Raw genomic sequence first — 20,305 nt, 5'->3', positions numbered from 1 at the left:
CTACATATGTAGATTCATTATTATTATTTCAAAGTTATAACAATTTCAAGTTATAGCAATTCTATAATCCTCATATCCACCCATCTAAGATAAAGTACAGCATTCTTGATCTTCAGCATCACAAAAACGTGTCCATGCCAGGTCAACTGAATTTCCTTTCATTCAGAATTTTTACAGCAGCTGTTGGAAAGCTGAAGGTGGAAAGGAGATGTCAAACGGGGAGTTTTTTTGTTTGTTTTGTTTGTTTTGTTTTTGTTATTTAATTTAGAACATGTGGCATTTGACTTATGCAGAAAAAAATTTTCAAATATACTTGGAAAGTGTTACTGTTCTGATAAGAGGTGTCCCTCCGGCCCGCCGATGCAGGGATGTGCAGAGGTGGGCTGACTGGGTTAGAGAGCTGCATCGCTTCTGTGGGGGAATCCATGGATGGACTGAGGATTGAGTGGACTCTGGGTGGTGCCCGCAGGCAGGCGGGGCATGGTCACGGGAGGCGTGCCCGCTGCGGTTATATTTTCCCGGCTTTTTGCTCTGTGCCTCTCTCTGCTTCCCAGTGCCATGAGCTGGCAGCCTTCTCCCTCCACACCCTTCTGCCACGATGCTCTGCCGCACTTCAGGCTCAGAGCAGTGGAGTCTGCTGATCATGGACTGAGCCTCTCAATCGTGAGCAGAAATACATCTTTCCTCCTCTAACTTGTTCTTGTCAGGTATTTTGGTCACAGGGACAAAAGGTTGACTAACACAGAAATGCAAACATATAATACACACATGAGAAATAAAATGAATTTTAAAATACTGTTTTGGGGCTGGGAATGTGGCTCGGTGTAAGATGCTTGCCTGGCAGGCATGAGGCTCTGGGTTCAACTCCCAGCACAGCAATAAAATTAAAAAAAAAAAAAGACAATAATAATATGTTGTTTTTAAGATTTTTTTTAACCCCACTAATGCTGTTTATAGTAACAGAAAAATCAAGACTTTCATCTAACTGGTGCCCTTTTTAAATGCTTAATTTTGACAATGAACTAATTAGTCCAATTATGAAACATTTTATGCCGTGTTCTTTAAACACTTTGCCACTGAATAAAGAGACAGCAAGTGTTCCTGGTGCTGAAAATCGCCTCCGTGTCCACTGGTTTGGGGTCAGGGAGTTTTTCAGAAACAGCTTTAAAAGAAAAAGAATGAAATTCTGTCATTTGCAATGGGCTGGATGGAACCAGATATCAGGATGCTAATTGAAGCGAGCCAGGCACAGAAAGACAAGGACCCATGACCTCACTCCTAGGCAGAATATTAAAAAGTCGATCCCATAGAAGTTGAGGGTCAAATGGTGGCGAAAAGAGCAGGAGAGGAGATGAGGAACAGCTGATCCACGGGTGCTGAGTTGGTGTCCTATTATTGCACAGCAGGCTGACTGTAGGTAACAATTTTGTGCTGTATATCTCACGAAGCTGGAAGGAGTTTGAATGTTCTTACCACCCCCCCACACACACAAAATGCTAAATGTTTAAGGAGATAAATATATATTTAACTTGATTTAAAGTTTACACAATGTATACATGTATCCAAACACCTCATCACCCCCATTAATATGTATAATTTTTATGTTTTTATGTAGAACTTAAAAATAAATTTAATTTTTTTTAAAAAAATAGCTCTTCCTGAAAAAGGAGAGATTTTGCATATTTTTTCCTCCATAGATCAAACTTTGCATTATAATGTATTCTACTAACACACTGATAGTTATAAAGAAACACTGATAGTTATAAAGAAACAGGTACTACTTTTTACAATATTTAAAATATTGGGATTGAATTCCTATGTTGCGGGAACTTCTCAACAGCTAGCATTTCTGGCACTAGAAAAATAATTGGCACCCATGTGTAGCTCTGCCAACCACTATGTTATTACATAACAATACATTTTTTTCCTAAACATTTGGAGTAGATAATTGGAAATTAAAATCAGGCATTGGGGAATAATATGCTTAATTTCAAAGGTATTTGATACCCTCCTGTTTTGAAACAACCTCTGAATTCCACACACTTATAAATCTAAAACAACAGCATTTTCTTCTGGTTAAAATTATATTCTTATTTCCTTGTTTTATGAGAGAAGTAAAAATCAAGAAGCCTGCTGATCTCCAAAGTTGAACTATTTTTGAGAAATATTAATGACATTTCTATCATTTAAAAACATGAAACAACATTACTAATTTCTATTTCTTGTTCTGAAACCGGCTATGAAACTATCATGCAGAAATTTTTAAAAAATATAAAGAAAAGAAATGGCTTTAGGAGAGCGTCACAGCCAGATGAACCCATCAAGAACCTTGACATTCATGTCTCACCTTGTCATTGATAGGTGAAAGGTATGAGGTTTCCTACCCAGGACCACACAATTAGTGTGTGTAATTACCAAGTTAGTGTGCAATTGCCAACTTAGGGTGTGACTGCCAAGTTACTGTGTGATTACCAAGTTAGTAAGACCCACCTAAGTCCTGCACCTGGAGTGCGGTACCTGGTTACAGAAGCAGGCTTTGTGTCTGAGCTCCACCAGCCACCATCAGGCTTGCCTCAAGTAAAGTTCTCAACCCCTCTGAGCCCCAGTTGCCTATAGGAAAAAAATAGCAAGGGCCTCAAGGGCTATCTTATGAGCTAAATACTATAACATATGTAAAGCACGTAGCCTTGTATCTGGCACATTATAGACAGTCAACATATTGAACAGCATTATGTAACCATGACCACAGCCTAATTTTAGAATATGTTTCATTGCTCATAAAGAAAGCCCACACTAGCCGGGTGCCATGGTGCACGCCTGTAATCCCAACAGCTTGGGAGGCTGAGGCAGGAGGATCAAGAGAGTTCAAAGCCAGCCTCAGCAACTTAGCAAAGCACTTAGCCACTCAGCAAGACCCTGTCTCTAAATAAAATATGTAAAAGAGGCTGGGGGTGTGGATCACTGGTTAAACATCCCTGAGTTCAATCCCCAGTACAAAAGAAAAGAAAAAGAAAACAAGCCCATACCTATTAGCAGTGATTGACTTGATTTGTAACCCATCACTCATTTACAAGCTTTTGAACATTCTGAATCAGAGAAGCTTTGTTCTTATGGCCAACAGCCGAGACCTGGCATTTCCTGACTACGTTTCCTCTTGCTGTCTCTGTTCTTGTTTCATTCCTGTGCACCTGCTGTTTTCAGTTGCTCCACACCCCCATTTCTGTTTTCTTTTATTCCATCCAAAGACTTGAAAGCATTGACTCTTCAGTGTGAGAATTTGCATTGCTCATAGTTTTTCTTGCGACCTGACACTCATACTCAAGCCTAAATTCATTCAGCCTTACCAAGGTGTGGGAAATGAAAACCATTCTATCCAGGCTAAAAACCATATCCATACATGTATAGCTTGGGTCAAAACTCTTAGAAACTGAGAGCTAATAAGGGCACAAAGAAACACACCATATAGAAAGTATTAAAGTTCACCATCTCCTATTAAAAAAATGTAGCAAGCGATAAACCGTTATTCTGTAGTCTTGAGTAATATAAATGAGGAAGCCTCTTAGATAAATTTCTCTTATTTTTATTTAGAGGATTAAATTATTTCTTAGAAACACATGACTAAAGGTTACTGTGATCCTGGAGAAATTTCAATGGCAACACCAAGAACTGGCTTCCCTAGAACAGGAATGGTATGGAAAAGGCAGAGTGGTCAGATAAGCCTGCATCCCCCACCAGATGTTATTCCCATGTCAGTAAAATGCCGTGCAGAGACCGCAGAGCCGGAGGCAGCAGAGACCTTGAGATCATTCACTCCTATTTACATAGGAAGGACAGAGCCCAGGTCCCTAGACATGTAGTAAGAGACCAGAGTTTAAAGGACCACCTGCAACTAATGCCTGGAGAGTAGAAAACAGTCTCTGGGCACCCCAACATCACCAACACCCACATATTGTTAACACCCACATATTGCCAACACCCACACATCACCAACACCCACACAGCAAGATTTGGAATCCAAACAGAAAGGGAAACAGCTCCAAGTTGGTCTGAAACTGGAATAGGAGAGAATACCAGGAACGTCAGGTTTATCTCTATTCTCAAGAAAGCCCAAGATAATTCTCAACCAGGATCTAAGAGCTATACAAAGGCGGCTGTGATTATCCAGCTGGATAAGGGCTGGAGCCAGACTCACCCGTGGGCTTGGGGCTGTCAATGAGATGACAGAAGCTCTACTTCCTGTCTGAATGATGGGATGGCTGTGGCCCCCACTAACCATGACAGCGCCACACGGGAGGACCCTTTCCTGGGTCCTTCAGTAGTCCCGGGCATGCGGCACCTTGCCTTACCCACTGCTCCAATACATCAGGCTCTAGTGGCCACAGACGCGGCTGAAAACTTGGATTTTGCCCAGTTCACATCACCAAAATAGCTCTTGCAAAAGCGAAAAGTCAACAGTGTGGTATACTGGCCTCAAAAGTGAAAAATGTTTTCAGTACCAAGAAGACAGAGCTTTCTTTATAGTCATTTAATCCCTTGCTTTTAGATGACACTTGGGTTTAATAGGAGGATTCTTAGGTTTATTAAGCAGTGGCCACAACATAGCAGTTCCTCCTGTTTAATCCAGGATACCGTAATAGGAACCCGGAGTCAGTGTGAATCTGCATTAAACCTCACAGGAGTTCAACTGCTGCATCTGCAGACAGAGTAATTAGACCAGGAAGTGCCTTCTAGCTCTAAAACTTGGCTGCACTGGCACAACCCACCCCAGTGTCTGGGTTGGTGCCACAAGTGTTCACCAAGAGACTGCTAAAGGCCTGCACTGCTGGGGACAGGATCAAAATGCAAACCAGACACAAATATGGCTACTGAGAAACTCATAGTCCAGTAACTTACCTATGGATTGAGATCGACTTTCTTCTTTGAGTGTAAGACATTAAGGCATTAAGCAGGAAGTGTTTGGGAAGGATTAACTTCAAGAATCGTAATACAAGATACTAAAGAAACCTCTTTGTTTTAAATACACCTCTTTGTTTTAAATATACCTCTTTGTTTTAAATACCTGCTTCTGAATTTGCCATCCTAGGGAAGATAGCAGCTGGCTGATTATTTTAGAAGTTGCCCTGCTTTTTCCCTTAGAATGATATTCCCACTGTACTTGAAATGACTCCTCCAGGCCTACAAGCATATGTTACGTGCCTTAGGTTAAAAATGCAAATATGAGAATACAGGCTATTCCAGTAGCCCAGTATGCCATTTGGAGCTAGTGGAAACAAACAAAAACAAACCACTAATTAACAAAACCTGTCAATAGCACATCTTGTCAGAGGGAAGGAATGTAGAGCAAATGCACCCTAAACCATTTTCATAGTCATCACAACCTTTGGAAAACATGGAAAGTTCCAGAAGTGTGGATATTGCAACCAGATTCCACCTCCATGGTTCAGTGACAGAGACATAACCTCCTGCTGAAAGGAGGGATGTTGTGGTTAACCCTACACGTGACCAAGGCTCACCCTCGTCCCTGATGTATAAACACTTAGTTTTCACAGCGGTGGCAAAAGGTGCAATGAAATATCTAGCACCCCTGCAGGGGTGCCCCTTTGTCATGAGCAAAACTGGCTGTCCTTCAGAAGCCCTGAAGCAGCAACTTTTTTTTTTATTGGTTGTTCACTACATTACAAAGCTCTTGACATATCATATTTCATACATTAGATTGAAGTGGGTTATGAACCCCCAATTTTACCCCAAATGCAGATTGCAGAATCACGTCGGTTACACATCCACAATTTTACATAATGCCCTATTAGTAATTGTTGTATTCTGCTACCTTTCTTATCCCCTACTATCCCCCCTCCCCTCCCCTCCCATCTTCTCTCTCTACCCCATCTACTGTAATTCATTTCTCTCCTTGTTTATTTTCCCATTCCCCTCACAACCTCTTATATGTAATTTTGTATAGCAATGAGGGTCTCCCTTCATTTCCATGCAATTTCCCTTTTCTCTCCCTTTCCCTCCCATCTCATGTCTCTGTTTAATGTTAATCTTTTCTTCCTACTCTTCCTCCCTGCTCTGTTCATATTTGCTCTCATTATATCAAAGAAGACATTTGGTATTTGTTTTTTAGGGATTGGCTAGCTTCACTAAGCATAATCTGCTCTAGTGCCATCCATTTCCCTGCAAATTCTATGATTTTGTCATTTTTTATTGCTGCATAGTACTCCATTGTGTATAGATGCCACATTTTTTTTTTATCCATTCATCTATTGAAGGGCATCTGGGTTGGTTCCACAGTCTAGCTATTGTGAATTGTGCTGCTATGAACATCGATGTGGCAGTATCCCTGTAGCATGCTCTTTTTAGGTCTTCAGGGAATAGTCCGAGAAGGGCAATAGCAGGGTCAAATGGTGGTTCCATTCCCAGCTTTCCCAGGAATCTCCATACTGCTTTCCAAATTGGCCGCACCAATTTGCAGTCCCACCAACAATGTACAAGTGTACCCTTTTCTCCACATCCTCGCCAGCACTTGTTGTAGTTTGACTTCATACTGGCGGCCAATCTTACTGGAGTGAGATGGTATCTTAGGGTGGTTTTGATTTGCATTTCTCTGACTGTTAGAGATGGTGAGCATTTTTTCATGTACTTGTTGATTGATTGTATGTCCTCCTCTGAGAAGTGTCTGTTCAGGTCCTTGGCCCATTTGTTGATTGGGTTATTTCTTATCTTATTGTCTAATTTTTTGAGTTCTTTGTATACTCTGGATGTTAGGGCTCTATCTGAAGTGTGAGGAGTAAAAATTTGTTCCCAGGATGTAGGCTCCCTATTTACCTCTCTTATTGTTTCTCTTGCTGAGAAAAAACTTTTTAGTTTAAGTAAGTCCCATTTGTTGATTCTTGTTATTAACTCTTGTGCTATGGGTGTCCTATTAAGGAATTTGGAGCCCAACCCCACAATATGAAGATCGGAGCCAACTTTTTCTTCTATCAGATGCAGAGTCTCTGATTTGATATCAAGCTCCTTGATCCATTTTGAGTTAACTTTTGTGCATGGCGAGAGAAAGGGATTCAGTTTCATTTTGTTGCATATGGATTTCCAGTTTTCCCAACACCATTTGTTGAAGATGCTATCCTTCCTCCATTGCATGCTTTTAGCCCCTTTATCAAATATAAGATAGTTGTAGCTTTGTGGATTAGTCTCTGTGTCCTCTATTCTGTACCATTGGTCCACCTGCCTGTTTTGGTACTAGTACCATGCTGTTTTTGTCACTATTGCTCTGTAATATAGTTTGAAATCTGGTATCGCTATACCGCCTGATTCACACTTCCTGCTTAGAATTGTTTTTGCTATTCTGGGTCTTTTATTTTTCCATATGAATTTCATGATTGCTTTATCTATTTCTACAAGAAATGCCGTTGGGATTTTGATTGGCATTGCATTAAACCAAAAGTTCTCTGAAGCAGCAACTTTCCTCGTGAGCATAACAGACATAGCTGGCCAGGGACACTTTCAGAAACTCCTAGCTGCAAGACAAAGGAAATGAATCAGCCTGTCTCCAGTGTGCAAGAACAACAGAGGGGAAAGAAAAGTCCAAATCAAACAGTACACATGCATATTTTCCCAAGGCAATAGGCCCAGATTCTCTGACGGTACTCCAGGGCTATTTTCGTTGTGTTTGTTTTGCTTTGCTGTTTAAAATTTATGTGCCAATATACAGTGGATGGGAACCTTTTTAGCAGAAGTGATCTCTATCAAAGCAGACCAGCAAATATAAAACACGGCCCACCGTCATATAATAGCAAAAATTCCTATTAAAAATTCACTTGCAATCTGTGGGACTTTCTGGAACTTACACCTACCCCCTGAGTATATGAAATGACTCCTGGTATTGGCTGGACTAGGACTTCTGGACACCCTAAGAAGTGAAGCGATAACCCCACTCCCTGCTATATGTACTTACCAAAAAATAACATTTTATGCAAGCCAAAATTAAAGTTGCCCATATCTAGATTTTTTAAATTGTAAAATCTAGATAAATTCATGAGAGAGAACTTTTAGTGCCTCTTCTTGACTGACTAAGCCTGGGCTTCAACTGCTTGCTAGATAAGCCATCTATGAAGGGTGGTCAGTGCCTCCTCCATGTTCAGTGTGAGATTAAAATCATACTTCCGTGATCACGCTTCATGGGTTTTTAATAAACTTCTTCAAAGGGATGAAAATCATGGGTTTGTATTAACTTAAAGGTCCTGCTTTGACAAAACAAAACAAAACAAAAAATCTGAACTGGTTTCAAGGCCACGGGTCATGGATTCCTGGCTTGCTCAGTTTGTGTGAAGTCAAAGGAATTCAGGACAAAATACCGTTGTTGTCCCAACAGAACATTTGAAAAAGTTTGCTTTCTTGTATGTGAAATGCTTTCCTGCTTAAGGCAGCCCGATTCAGGTTCCAGCTCAGAGCTTAATGTCTTAACAATCAGGAACCAGAAGATGCATTCCCAATCCGACAGAAGGCAACTCAAGCTTGCTTACGAACACCCAGGACAGAGAAGGTACAGAAGCAAGGTCTAGGAAGGAAGATATGTGGAAATAAAGCATTCTCCTTGCTGCCCAGTTCCTTAACACTTTAGTGGCTAATTATCAAAATCCTCCTCTGACCTGCTCCCTTCTAAGCAGCCCATAGCACCGTCAATTACTGGTGCAGGAAAATCAGAGGGCAAATGATCTTCTTTTTATAGCAGGTTTCATTCTATGGAATAGCTTTAGAGCTTCTTCACATCATAGCAAAGAATTTGTTTGCATGTTCCACTATGAATACCTTCATTAAACAAGTATTTATTTTGTGTCTACTAAGTGTCACTAGGAAGACACCAGGAGGCAGGAAGGACAAGGTCCTTGCTCAGCCTGATTCAGAGAAGATAAAGCCCCCATCTGCTATGAACTGGATACCTCTCACCAGAGAGGAAGCCTTCTTCCAGAGCTTGTTGTACAATGAAGAGTCCATTTGGGAAGAAAATTAAAAGCATTTCTATTACCATGAAAACGTCTTAGAATCTCCAATGTCCTCAAACATATATAAAATCACGTCTCCCAAACAAATGTCCCTGTTTATAGCAAGTAAACATGTTTCTAAGCATGAATAGAACGAGAAGATAAGGCTCATGTCCACATAGGTTTCCTTGGGGCAAACATCCTATTTCTAAAATGGCAAAAAAGTGTTGGACTATTATATAAAAATGATCTAAAGGATCAAATTATCTAAGCATTTAAAGTGACATTATTCACTAACAAATGGTCTGTTCAAACAGAAAAAAAATATTTCCTCTAACTCTTTATATGGCAAATTTTTTATGCACTGTATCCTAAATGCTCCAGCTGTGCTAAACCACAGCTGTTAGACTTAGTAAAAACACCACCTTAGATAATTGTAATCATTAGTGAAAGGAGCTAATGACATTTTGAAGCTGTCACTTTTTTTCTTTTTTCTTTTGAATACATGAATAATTCCAAACCTTTTCATAACCTGTAAAATGATTTATTCTGCCTAAATGAGGAAGATTATTAAATCTTCTAGTCATCTCTAACCTTTTCCTATAGTCATCTACCACATTTTTATTTACCCCAGATAAAACATCAACATGGGTCACCATAAATGATATTTTCCAGTTGCAAATTTGATTCCATTGTCCAAAGGTAAAAACAAAACAAAACAAAAAAACCAATAAACTTATTTAAAGTGTTTATTCTTTCAAGGGTTGTTCTCTTGTGCTCCTTAATGCCTTACAAGAGTAAAATCATTTAAAAATGAGAGTTTCATGCTCTGGAATTCCGTACTTCCCCTTGTGCTCGTCAAATAATGTCCTTAGTTCCTCCATATAGGTCTGATGCAGCTCTTCAATCTGCTCCGGCGTTGGGTGCAGAGTCTGCTGAAAGGGAATGGGGCAGACAACTGCAAAAATAGACAATACATCATGTGTGAGGAACCAGAAGCACTCCACACAGCCTCCTGCCTCTAACGGACAGCTGTGGGAAGACCTGCCAATCAGAAGCCCCACAACGGCTCACTCCAATCCTTCCTTCATTTTACTGGCTGCCTACAGCGGTCACACCATCCCACTCATTAACAAATGCAGGACTTTCCTTCCCAGCAGACACTGGGTTGTCAGTCTCCTTGTGGTTTTGACTTTGAGTCAAAGGAGCTACTGTGCTGACTGCAGCTGTGAGGTAAGTGTGCATAGCTGTGTGTCCACGTCACCAGCATTGTCCCTCTGGCACAGCTGTCAGCCAGACCACAGTGCTGTCATTATTACTGAGCAAGAAATCCTCAAGTCATGTGGCATCCCTCTATTCTGCCTCCTGTTAATGTCTTCATAAATAATGAAAATGTACCTAACTTCCCAGTTGAGACCTGCGCTAGAGAAATGCAGAGTCATAAGGACTCCGCTGTTTGTAATAGTGGAAATCTACAAAGCAACTAAAAGTTTCAACAGAAAAAAAAAATTCTTAAGTAAACCATGCAACATTCATTCAGTGAAATCCTAGGCATCAACTTCTTAAAAGAGAAAATAATATAAATATGAAATATGTGTACAAACACAAAAGCATAAAATGTGTTAAGTGGAAAAAATAAGCTGTAAGATAAAGAATGATCCTATTTATGAAAAACAATTCATATTTCTAAGTGCATTAATGACTTTAGTGCATAGGGGGAAAAGTATGGAAAGATGCTAACAGTTCCTTGTAGGTGAGGAGGTAGGGATGGGGAAACTTCCATTTTACCTGTATTTTATGAATTTATTACAAGTAACAAAATATTTGCGTTTTGCCTGTTTAGTTAAAAACATAGTAATGAATCCAAAATAAATCTTGTAGCTTCTATACATATTTTAAAAGATGTTTATATAATAAGTGACTTACACCTCACTTGTAGAGAATATAAAAATGCACAAGACTTTGGTGCTTGCACTTACTCCACCCCCTACTGGTCTGATGCTGCTACTGATGTCAAGGGTTGAAGATGGCAAGATAGTCAACCACAGGGCCAGCAGCAAACTGCTATTTCTGACCTTTGGTTAACTCGGGCATGAAGTCAATACATGAGGCTGTAAGCAATGAAGTTAACACACACTGGAGAGGATTCTTTTGTGTTACCCTGAGTCATGCCTTGCTACATACAGGGCTCAGGTCTATGCCAGTAATAGAAGGTGGGTAGTTAATAAAAACTGAGCAAAAGTAACAGAGCAGGAAGAAAGTGATTAACGACATTAGCATGGACATGGAGAAAGGAGTGATACACACACCCTAATGGCAGCATCAATAATCTCAAACTGCTAAAGATTTCACCAGAGACAGCTGCCAGAAGCTTATAAACAATTTTTTTTTCATAGTTTGTAAGTCAAACTTATAATAGTAGTCATCAGTCCTTTAGAACTCATCATCCCAGAAGTGGAACACCTACAAAAACTTAGAGTATACAATATAATTCTAGGGGGCTGGAGTTGTGGCTCAGTGGTAGAGCGCTTGCCTAGCATGCATGAGGCACTGGGTTCGATTCTCAGCACCACATATAAATAAATAAATAAAGGTCCATCGACAACTAAAAACATATATATTTTAAAAGATAATATAATTCTATAATGATGATTATATAATTATAATATAATAATATATAATATAATAATTATGTTATAATAATATATAATATATTATATATTATGTTATAATAATATATTATATATTATGTTATAATAATATATTATATATTATGTTATAATAATATATAATATAATAATAATATGTAAAGTCTAGATTATGATTTCCAAAGTATTTAAATGCAACCGTGTCAATTTCATTGAAATAGTCGAGAATTGAAAACTTGGAACTCAATGGTTAACTCAGCATAAGGAACCGGAAACAACCATCGTGCTGTTGGTGGTGACTGGAAATATGGACTAGGAGAGGCTGGTGTGGTTGAGGGGGTGGAATTGGGAAGTGGTGTCGGACAAACACCAGGTGGGTCTGGGTTTATTCTTAGCTCATCAGCAAGTGTGCTGAGCAACTAACTTTCTCTCTGTTCTTAAATTTTCACATGTCTGGGATAAAAGAGTAGAACATAATTTGGAAGCATCCTTCCAGCTCTGAACTTTGAGGAAAAGATTTTGAGAAATATCCATGTGAATCTATTAGCAAATTTGTAGTTTTATAGAAATAGCTGGTTTATTCTTAGTGAAACTATCCCAGTGAGAGGTCTTTGCAAGGCTTCAGGGTGGGAGGGGATTAACAGAGAGACAGGTGGTCTAAGAGGATGAAATGTGTTGCTCCCAGATTACTTTAATTAGGAGCTGTGCATTCTGAATTAGTGAGTCATCTTTCCTAGGAGCTTTCCTGCAGTTAATTCCAGTTCTGTTCTTTTCTTATTGATACTTTTATTGTATCTCAGATGATATTTTCAAAAAGCTCAAGTGGTGTGCCATATATAGTGACTTTAACATAAGGCTTTCCCGTTAAACTGTAAGCTGGACAGAGTCTACTTGCCTTTCTCTTATTTACTTGTAGAGGAACCAAGGTGCCAAAAGTTACTAACTACATACAAAATAAAATTAATATTAAATCTAGAGGAGGAGCAGATGACCGCGACCCTGGCCCACCACATGGTAGGAGGAGAGCGACTCCGGCCCGCTGTGGGGTAGGAGGATGGGAACTGCTCTGCGGCTTCATCTACCAACACGTGGGGTGGCTTTACCCACTGGCTTCCACCTAGTGACAACAACCAGGACCATCTTCCAGGTTCCTGCAGGCAAGGTATCGGTAACCTGCAGGGACACTACAAGATTATGAGATAGAAACTATAATACCTCAAATCCACACTGCTAGAGACGAAGGCACAGGGACAACATGAAGAAACAAGGGAGGAGAGTGCCCAAACCTGATACAATAATAGATTCCACTGACAGCACAGTAGATGCAGTGTCAGAGAAGGAGTTCAGCATGTACATAGCTAAAATGATCTGCAAAGCAAAGAATGAAGTAAGAGAACAAATACAGGCAACAACTGACCACTCCAACAAAGAGATACAAGAGGGAATACAGGTAGAGAAATACTACTTCAAGAAAGAGATAGACAGAAATCCTTGAAATGTAGGAAACAAAAAAAAAAAAACAAATAAAAATTCAATAGAAAGCATCAACCACAGACTAGATCATTGGAAGACAGAACTTCAGGCAATGAAGACAAAATATGTAATCATGAAAATAAAGTTGACCACACAGTGAAGATGGTGAGAAACCTTGGAAAAGAACCTCCAAGAATTATGGGATGATAAGAAAAGACCAAATCTAAGAATTATTGCATAGAACAAGGCACAGAGATACAAACAAAAGGAATGAACAATCTAGTCAATAAAATAATATCAGAAAATTTCCCAAACATGAAGAATGAATTGGAAAATCAAATAAAAGAGACTTACAGGACACCAAATGTACAAAAATTACAACAGATCCACACCAACGAATATTATAATAAAAATGCCTCGCATACAGAATAAGGATAGAATTTTAAAAGCCATAAGAGAAAAGTTTCAGATTACATACAGAGGGAAACTAATTCAGATCTCAGTAGATTTCTCAACCCAGATCATCAAACCTAGGAGATCCTGGAACAACATATACCAAGCTCTGAAAGAAAATGGATACTGATTCCAACATGGCGGCGGGCGCGCAGAGATCAAGTCTCTGACCTCTTCAGCTGTGCAGGCATAGGGAGTTGTAAACAATCTAAATTCTGTTTGCTCAGGATCACTAGGCAATGCTGAGCTGACATGGATCTGGGGCGAACAGTCTGGGCCTCTCAGAACACACACTGAGCCCGGATGGGCTGAATTCAAGCTACCGTTCGCCTGCTTCCCGCAGACAAACAGCTGTGACTCAGCACTAATCCATCCGGCTGAAACAACTGGTCAGACCTTCTGATCCTACGGAGGTAAATGCCAACTGAGCCTTCATAGGTAGTGGCCACAGGTTTGAAATGGGGCTTGGGAGAGACAATAAGGACCCACCCGTTCCATTGGTCACCCGGCAAAGGGAAACGAACTGTCGCCACTTGCAAGAGATACCACCTTGGCAGAGAACTGACGTCACCAGACTGCGGCGGAGGAGATAACTTCATTGAAACCTGCGGGTACAGGTGTGTAATTCCCTAGCCTTCCCTCTCCACACATCGGGGAAACCTTAAGGGCCCCTCCCAGCTCTCCCGTGAGCGCGATAGCCAGACCGAGGGAATCATAAGTGGCGCGGGACCCACGGCGCAGAACTCCCGGCTACCACTCCCACCAGTGCTGACAACTGAGGTCTCTTCACCAGCTACCGGGGGCGTGGCTACCGGAGGGCAAGTAAAATTCGCTGAGGATTCTCAGCCCCAAGCTCTACAAACTTTGGGTCTGAGGGAATGGCAAACAGGGAGAGTGTGCCCAGTTGTTCATGAAAACAGGGCTCCCGGGAGCAGCAGACCTGGTGTGTAGCCAGTATTGTGGTGAGTGTCACTGGTGAGAGGGGCCTGGCTAGAGGAAAAGTGGGGAAGTGACTAGACACAAGAGGAGGCCCTAGGCACTCAGGATTGGAGATTCGCCCAGTCTGGGAGGAGCTGCTGCACAGTGATTGGTTCCTGCGTATTGACAGGAGAAGCTTGGCCTGGTGGGCACAGCTCCACCTACTGGAAGAGAAGTTAATCAAACTCTAAGACTGCATTTATTAGTTTTTTGTTTTGTTTTGTTTAGTTTTTCTTTTTCTTTTTTTTTTTTGATTTGGGTTTTTTTTTCATTTTCATTTTTCTTTCTTGTTGTTTTTTAAATTTTTAAAATTTTTTTTTAAATTTTTTCTTCTAATTTTAATTTTAATTTTTTTTAATTTATATTATTTTTAAATTTTTTTTCTTTTTTATTTCCTATTTATTTTTCTTCTTTTGTCTTTTCATTTCTTTTCAATTTTCTTATTCCCCCTTCCTTGAATTCTACCTGCTTACTCTCATTCTCTTTAGTGACTTCTTCCTTTCCCTTCTAATACCTTTCCTCCCAAGCATCAAATAAATTTATAAGAGTAAACAGTAACTCAGCAGTCAAACAGAACAAGAAGTAACATGAGCAGCATGAAAAAGCAAGGAAGAAAAGGAGTACAAACAATGCAGGACAGCCTAAATATTCAGGAGGACCTAGAGTCATCAAAAAAATGGTCATATAAAGAACTCAAGGAATACCTTAGACAGATGGAATGGAACCTTAAAGACGATATGAGACAGCAAATTCAAACAGTGAAAGAACACATTGAAAACGAATTACATAAACAGATAAAAGAAGAAGTTAAGCATCTATATCAGGAGATAGAGATTATAAAGAAAAATCAAACAATAATTCTAGAAATGAAGGAAACGATAAACCAAATTAAAAACTCAATTGAGAGTATCACTAACAGAGTGGAACAAGTAGAAGCCAGAACGTCAGATAATGAAGACAAAATATATCATCTTGAAAAGAGTCTAGCCAACTCAGAAAGGCTGGTAAAAAATCACGAGAAAAACATCCAAGAGTTATGGGATAACATAAAAAAACCAAACTTACGAGTCATCGGGATAGAAGAAGGTACAGAGATTCAAACCAAGGGGATGAGTAACCTGCTGAATGAAATAATTACAGAAAACTTTCCAGAAATAAAAAAGGAAACAGATATACAAATTGTAGATGCATAAAGGACACCGAGCACACAAAATCACAGTAGACCAATGCCAAGACACATTGTTATGAAGATATCCAATATACAGAACAAAGAGAAAATATTAAAAGCTACAAGAGAAAGGAAGGAGATTACATTCAGGGGTAAACCAATAAGGTTAACAACAGATTTTTCATCACAGACGCTGAAAGCAAGAAGGTCATGGAACAATGTATTTCAAACACTGAAAGACAATGGATGCCAACCAAGAATTCTGTATCCAGCAAAATTAAGCTTCAGGTATGACAACGAAATAAAAATCTTTCATGATAAACAAAAGAATTTGCAGCCAGAAAACCAGCATTGCAAAGCATCTTGAGCAAAACACTACACGAGGAAGAAATGAAAAACAATAACCAAAACCATCAGTGGGAAGTGCCTCGGTAAAGACAGAGGGCAAGGGGAAAGTTAATCATGGAGAAACAAACTAAATTTTTTAAAAAAAGGATAAATAATCAAACATGGCTGGAAGTACAAACCATATATCAATAGTAACTCTGAATGTTAATGGCTTAAACTCTCCAATAAATTGACATAGGCTGGTATCATGGATTAAAAAAACAAATCCAACAATATGCTGCCTCCAGGAGACACATCTGATTGGAAAAGACATACACAGGCTCAAGGTGAAAGGATGGGAAAAAATACACCACGCACACGGTCCTCGTAAGCAAGCAGGGGTGGCCATCCTCATATCGAATAAAATCTAATTCAAGACTAAATTAATCAAAAGGGATAAGGAAGGACATTATATACTGTTAAAAGGAACCATTCACCAACAAGACATAACAATTATCAATATTTATGCACCAAATAATGGTGCTGCAACATTCATAAAACAAATTCTCCTCAAGTTCAAGAATCAAATAGACCACAACACAATAATTATGAGTGACTTCAACACACCTCTCTCACCATTGGACAGATCCTCCAAACAAAAGTTGAATAAAGAAACTATAGAACTCAATACCACAATCAATAACCTAGACTTAACTGACATATATATAATATATCAACCATCATCAAATGGATATACTTTTTTCTCAGCAGCACATGGATCCTTCTCAAAAATAGACCATATATTATGCCATAGGGCAACCCTCAGTAAATATAAAGGGGTGGAGATAATACCATGCATTTTATCTGATCATAATGGAATGAAACTGGAAATCAAAGATAAAAGAAGGAAGGAAAAATCCTACATCACATGGAAAATGAACAATATGTTACTGAATGATCAATGAGTTACAGAAGACATAAAGGAGGAAATAAAAAAAATCTTAGAGATAAATGAAAATACAGATACAACATATTGGAATCTATGGGACACAATGAAAGCAGTTTTAAGAGGGAAATTCATTGCCTGGAGGTCATTCCTCAAAAAAAGAAGAAACCAACAAATAAATGAGCTCACACTTCATCTCAAAGCCCTAGAAAAGGAAGAGCAAAACAACAGCAAATGTAGAAGAAGGCAAGAAATAATTAAAATCAGAGCGGAAATCAATGATATTGAAACAAAAGAAACTATTGAAAAAATTAACAAAACTAAAAGTTGGTTCTTCGAAAAAATAAATAAGATCGACAGACCTTTAGCCATGCTAACGAAGAGAAGAGAGAGAACTCAAATTACTAACATATGGGATGAAAAAGGCAATATCACAACAGATGCTACAGAAATACAGAAGACAATTAGAAATTATTTTGAAAACCTATATTCCAATAAAATAGAAGATAGTGAAGACATCGATAAATTTCTTAAGTCATATGATTTGCCCAGACTGAGTCAGGAGGATACACACAATTTGAACAGACCAATATCAATGGATGAAATTGAAGAAGCAATCAAAAGACTACCAACCAAGAAAAGCCCAGGACTGGATGGGTATACAGCAGAGTTTTACAAAACCCTCAAAGAAGAATTAATACCAATACTTTTCAAGTTATTTCAGGAAATAGAAAAAGAGGGAGCTCTTCCAAATTCATTCTATGAGGCCAACATCACCCTGATTCCAAAACCAGACAAAGACACCTCAAAGAAAGAAAACTACAGACCAATATCTCTAATGAACCTAGATGCAAAAATCCTCAATAAAATTCTGGAGAATCGAATACAAAAATACATCAAAAAAATTGTGCACCATGATCAAGTAGGATTCATCCCTGGGATGCAAGGATGGTTCAATATACGGAAATCAATAAATGTTATTCACCACATCAATAGACTTAAAGAAAGCATTCGACATAGTACAGCATCCCTTTATGTTGAAAACATTAGAAAAACTAGGGATAACAGGAACTTACCTTGACATTGTAAAAGCTATCTATGCTAAGCCTCAGGCTACCATCATTCTGAATGGAGAAAAGTTGAAGGCATTCCCTCTAAAATCTGGAACAAGACTGGGATGCCCTCTATCACCACTTCTATTTAATTTAGTCCTTGAAATACTAGCCAGAGCAATTAGACAGACAAAAGAAATTAAAGGCATAAAAATAGGAAAAGAAGAACTTAAATTATCATTATTTGCGGATGATATGATAATATATCTAACAGACCCAAAAGGGTCTACAAAGAAACTGCTAGAGGTAATAAATGAATTCAGCAAAGTGGCAGGATATAAAATCAACACGCATAAATCAAAGGCATTCCTGTATATCAGCAACAAAACTTCTGAAATGGAAATGAGGAAAACCACTCCATTCACAATATCCTCAAAAAAAATAAAATACTTGGGAATCAACCTAACAAAAGAGGTGAAAGATTTATACAATGAAAACTACAGAACCCTAAAGAGAGAAGTAGAAGAAGATCTTAGAAGATGGAAAAATATACCCTGTTCATGGATAGGCAGAACTAACATTATCAAAATGGCGATATTACCAAAAGTTCTCTATAGGTTTAATGCAATGCCAATCAAAATCCCAACAGCATTTCTTGTAGAAATAGATAAAGCAATCATGAAATTCATATGGAAAAATAAAAGACCCAGAATAGCAAAAGCAATTCTAAGCAGGAAGTGTGAATCAGGCGGTATAGCAATACCAGATTTCAAACTATATTACAGAGCAATAGTGACAAAAACAGCATGGTACTGGTACCAAAACAGGTGGGTGGACCAATGGTATAGAACAGAGGACACAGAGACTAATCCACAAAGTTACAACTATCTTATATTTGATAAAGGGGCTAAAAGCATGCAATGGAGGAAGGATAGCATCTTCAACAAATGGTGTTGGGAAAACTGGAAATCCATATGCAACAAAATGAAACTGAATCCCTTTCTCTCGCCATGCACAAAAGTTAACTCAAAATGGATCAAGGAGCTTGATATCAAATCAGAGACTCTGCATCTGATAGAAGAAAAAGTTGGCTCCGATCTTCATATTGTGGGGTCGGGCTCCAAATTCCTTAATAGGACACCCATAGCACAAGAGTTAATAACAAGAATCAACAAATGGGACTTACTTAAACTAAAAAGTTTTTTCTCAGCAAGAGAAACAATAAGAGAGGTAAATAGGGAGCCTACATCCTGGGAACAAATTTTTACTCCTCACACTTCAGATAGAGCCCTAACATCCAGAGTATACAAAGAACTCAAAAAATTAGACAATAAGATAAGAAATAACCCAATCAACAAATGGGCCAAGGACCTGAACAGACACTTCTCAGAGGAGGACATACAATCAATCAACAAGTACATGAAAAAATGCTCACCATCTCTAACAGTCAGAGAAATGCAAATCAAAACCACCCTAAGATACCATCTCACTCCAGTAAGATTGGCCGCCAGTATGAAGTCAAACTACAACAAGTGCTGGCGAGGATGTGGAGAAAAGGGTACACTTGTACATTGTTGGTGGGACTGCAAATTGGTGCGGCCAATTTGGAAAGCAGTATGGAGATTCCTGGGAAAGCTGGGAATGGAACCACCATTTGACCCTGCTATTGCCCTTCTCGGACTAGTCCCTGAAGACCTAAAAAGAGCATGCTACAGGGATACTGCCACATCGATGTTCATAGCAGCACAATTCACAATAGCTAGACTGTGGAACCAACCCAGATGCCCTTCAATAGATGAATGGATAAAAAAAATGTGGCATTTATACACCATGGAATATTACGCAGCACTAAAAAATGACAAAATCATGGAATTTGCAGGGAAATGGATGGCACTAGAGCAGATTATGCTTAGTGAAGCTAGCCAATCCCTAAAAAACAAATACCAAATGTCTTCTTTGATATAATGAGAGCAACTGTGAACAGAGTAGGGAGGAAGAGCAGGAAGAAAAGATAAACTTTAAACAGAGACATGAGATGGGAGGGAAAGGGAGAGAAAAGGGAAATTGCATGGAAATGAAGGGAGACCCTCATTGCTATACAAAATTACATATAAGAGGTTGTGAGGGGAATGGGAAAATAAACAAGGAGAGAAATGAATTACAGTAGATGGGGTAGAGAGAGAAGATGTGAGGGAAGGGCAGGGGGAATAGTAGGGGATAGAAAAGGTAGCAGAATACAACAATTACTAATAGGGCATTATGTAAAATTGTGGCTGTGT

At 39.0% G+C, this 20,305-nt stretch overlaps 1 protein-coding gene and 1 long non-coding RNA gene across 5 annotated transcripts in view; both read right to left on the bottom strand.

Annotated features, from left to right (window-relative positions):
- Positions 1-4,337, bottom strand: part of LOC308631037 — a 60,264-nt gene extending 55,927 nt beyond the window's left edge. For 3 of the 4 annotated variants that reach the window (XR_014018098.1, XR_014018099.1, XR_014018100.1), the window contains exons 1-2: positions 4,193-4,337; positions 2,491-2,610 (exon numbers count right to left, since the gene is read on the bottom strand). This is a non-coding gene — a long non-coding RNA (uncharacterized lncRNA). Of the gene's footprint in view, positions 1-949; positions 1,449-2,490; positions 2,611-4,192 lie in introns of those variants that run through there. The other variant, XR_014018101.1, reaches the window with a different exon arrangement.
- A 5,447-nt stretch (positions 4,338-9,784) lies between these two features.
- Positions 9,785-20,305, bottom strand: part of MOGAT1 (monoacylglycerol O-acyltransferase 1) — a gene marked incomplete at both ends in the record, with an annotated part of 52,547 nt that continues 42,026 nt past the window's right edge. Inside the window, one exon of the mRNA XM_081261692.1 lies at positions 9,785-9,939. Coding sequence (XP_081117818.1) covers positions 9,785-9,939 — 155 coding nt within the window. The remainder of the gene's footprint in view (positions 9,940-20,305) is intronic.

The sequence above is a fragment of the Spermophilus citellus genome (genome assembly GCF_964194105.1).
Source record: "Spermophilus citellus genome assembly, chromosome: 11".
In the NCBI taxonomy this organism is placed as follows: Eukaryota; Metazoa; Chordata; class Mammalia; order Rodentia; family Sciuridae; genus Spermophilus; species Spermophilus citellus.
This window is presented reverse-complemented; position numbering and strand designations above follow the sequence as displayed.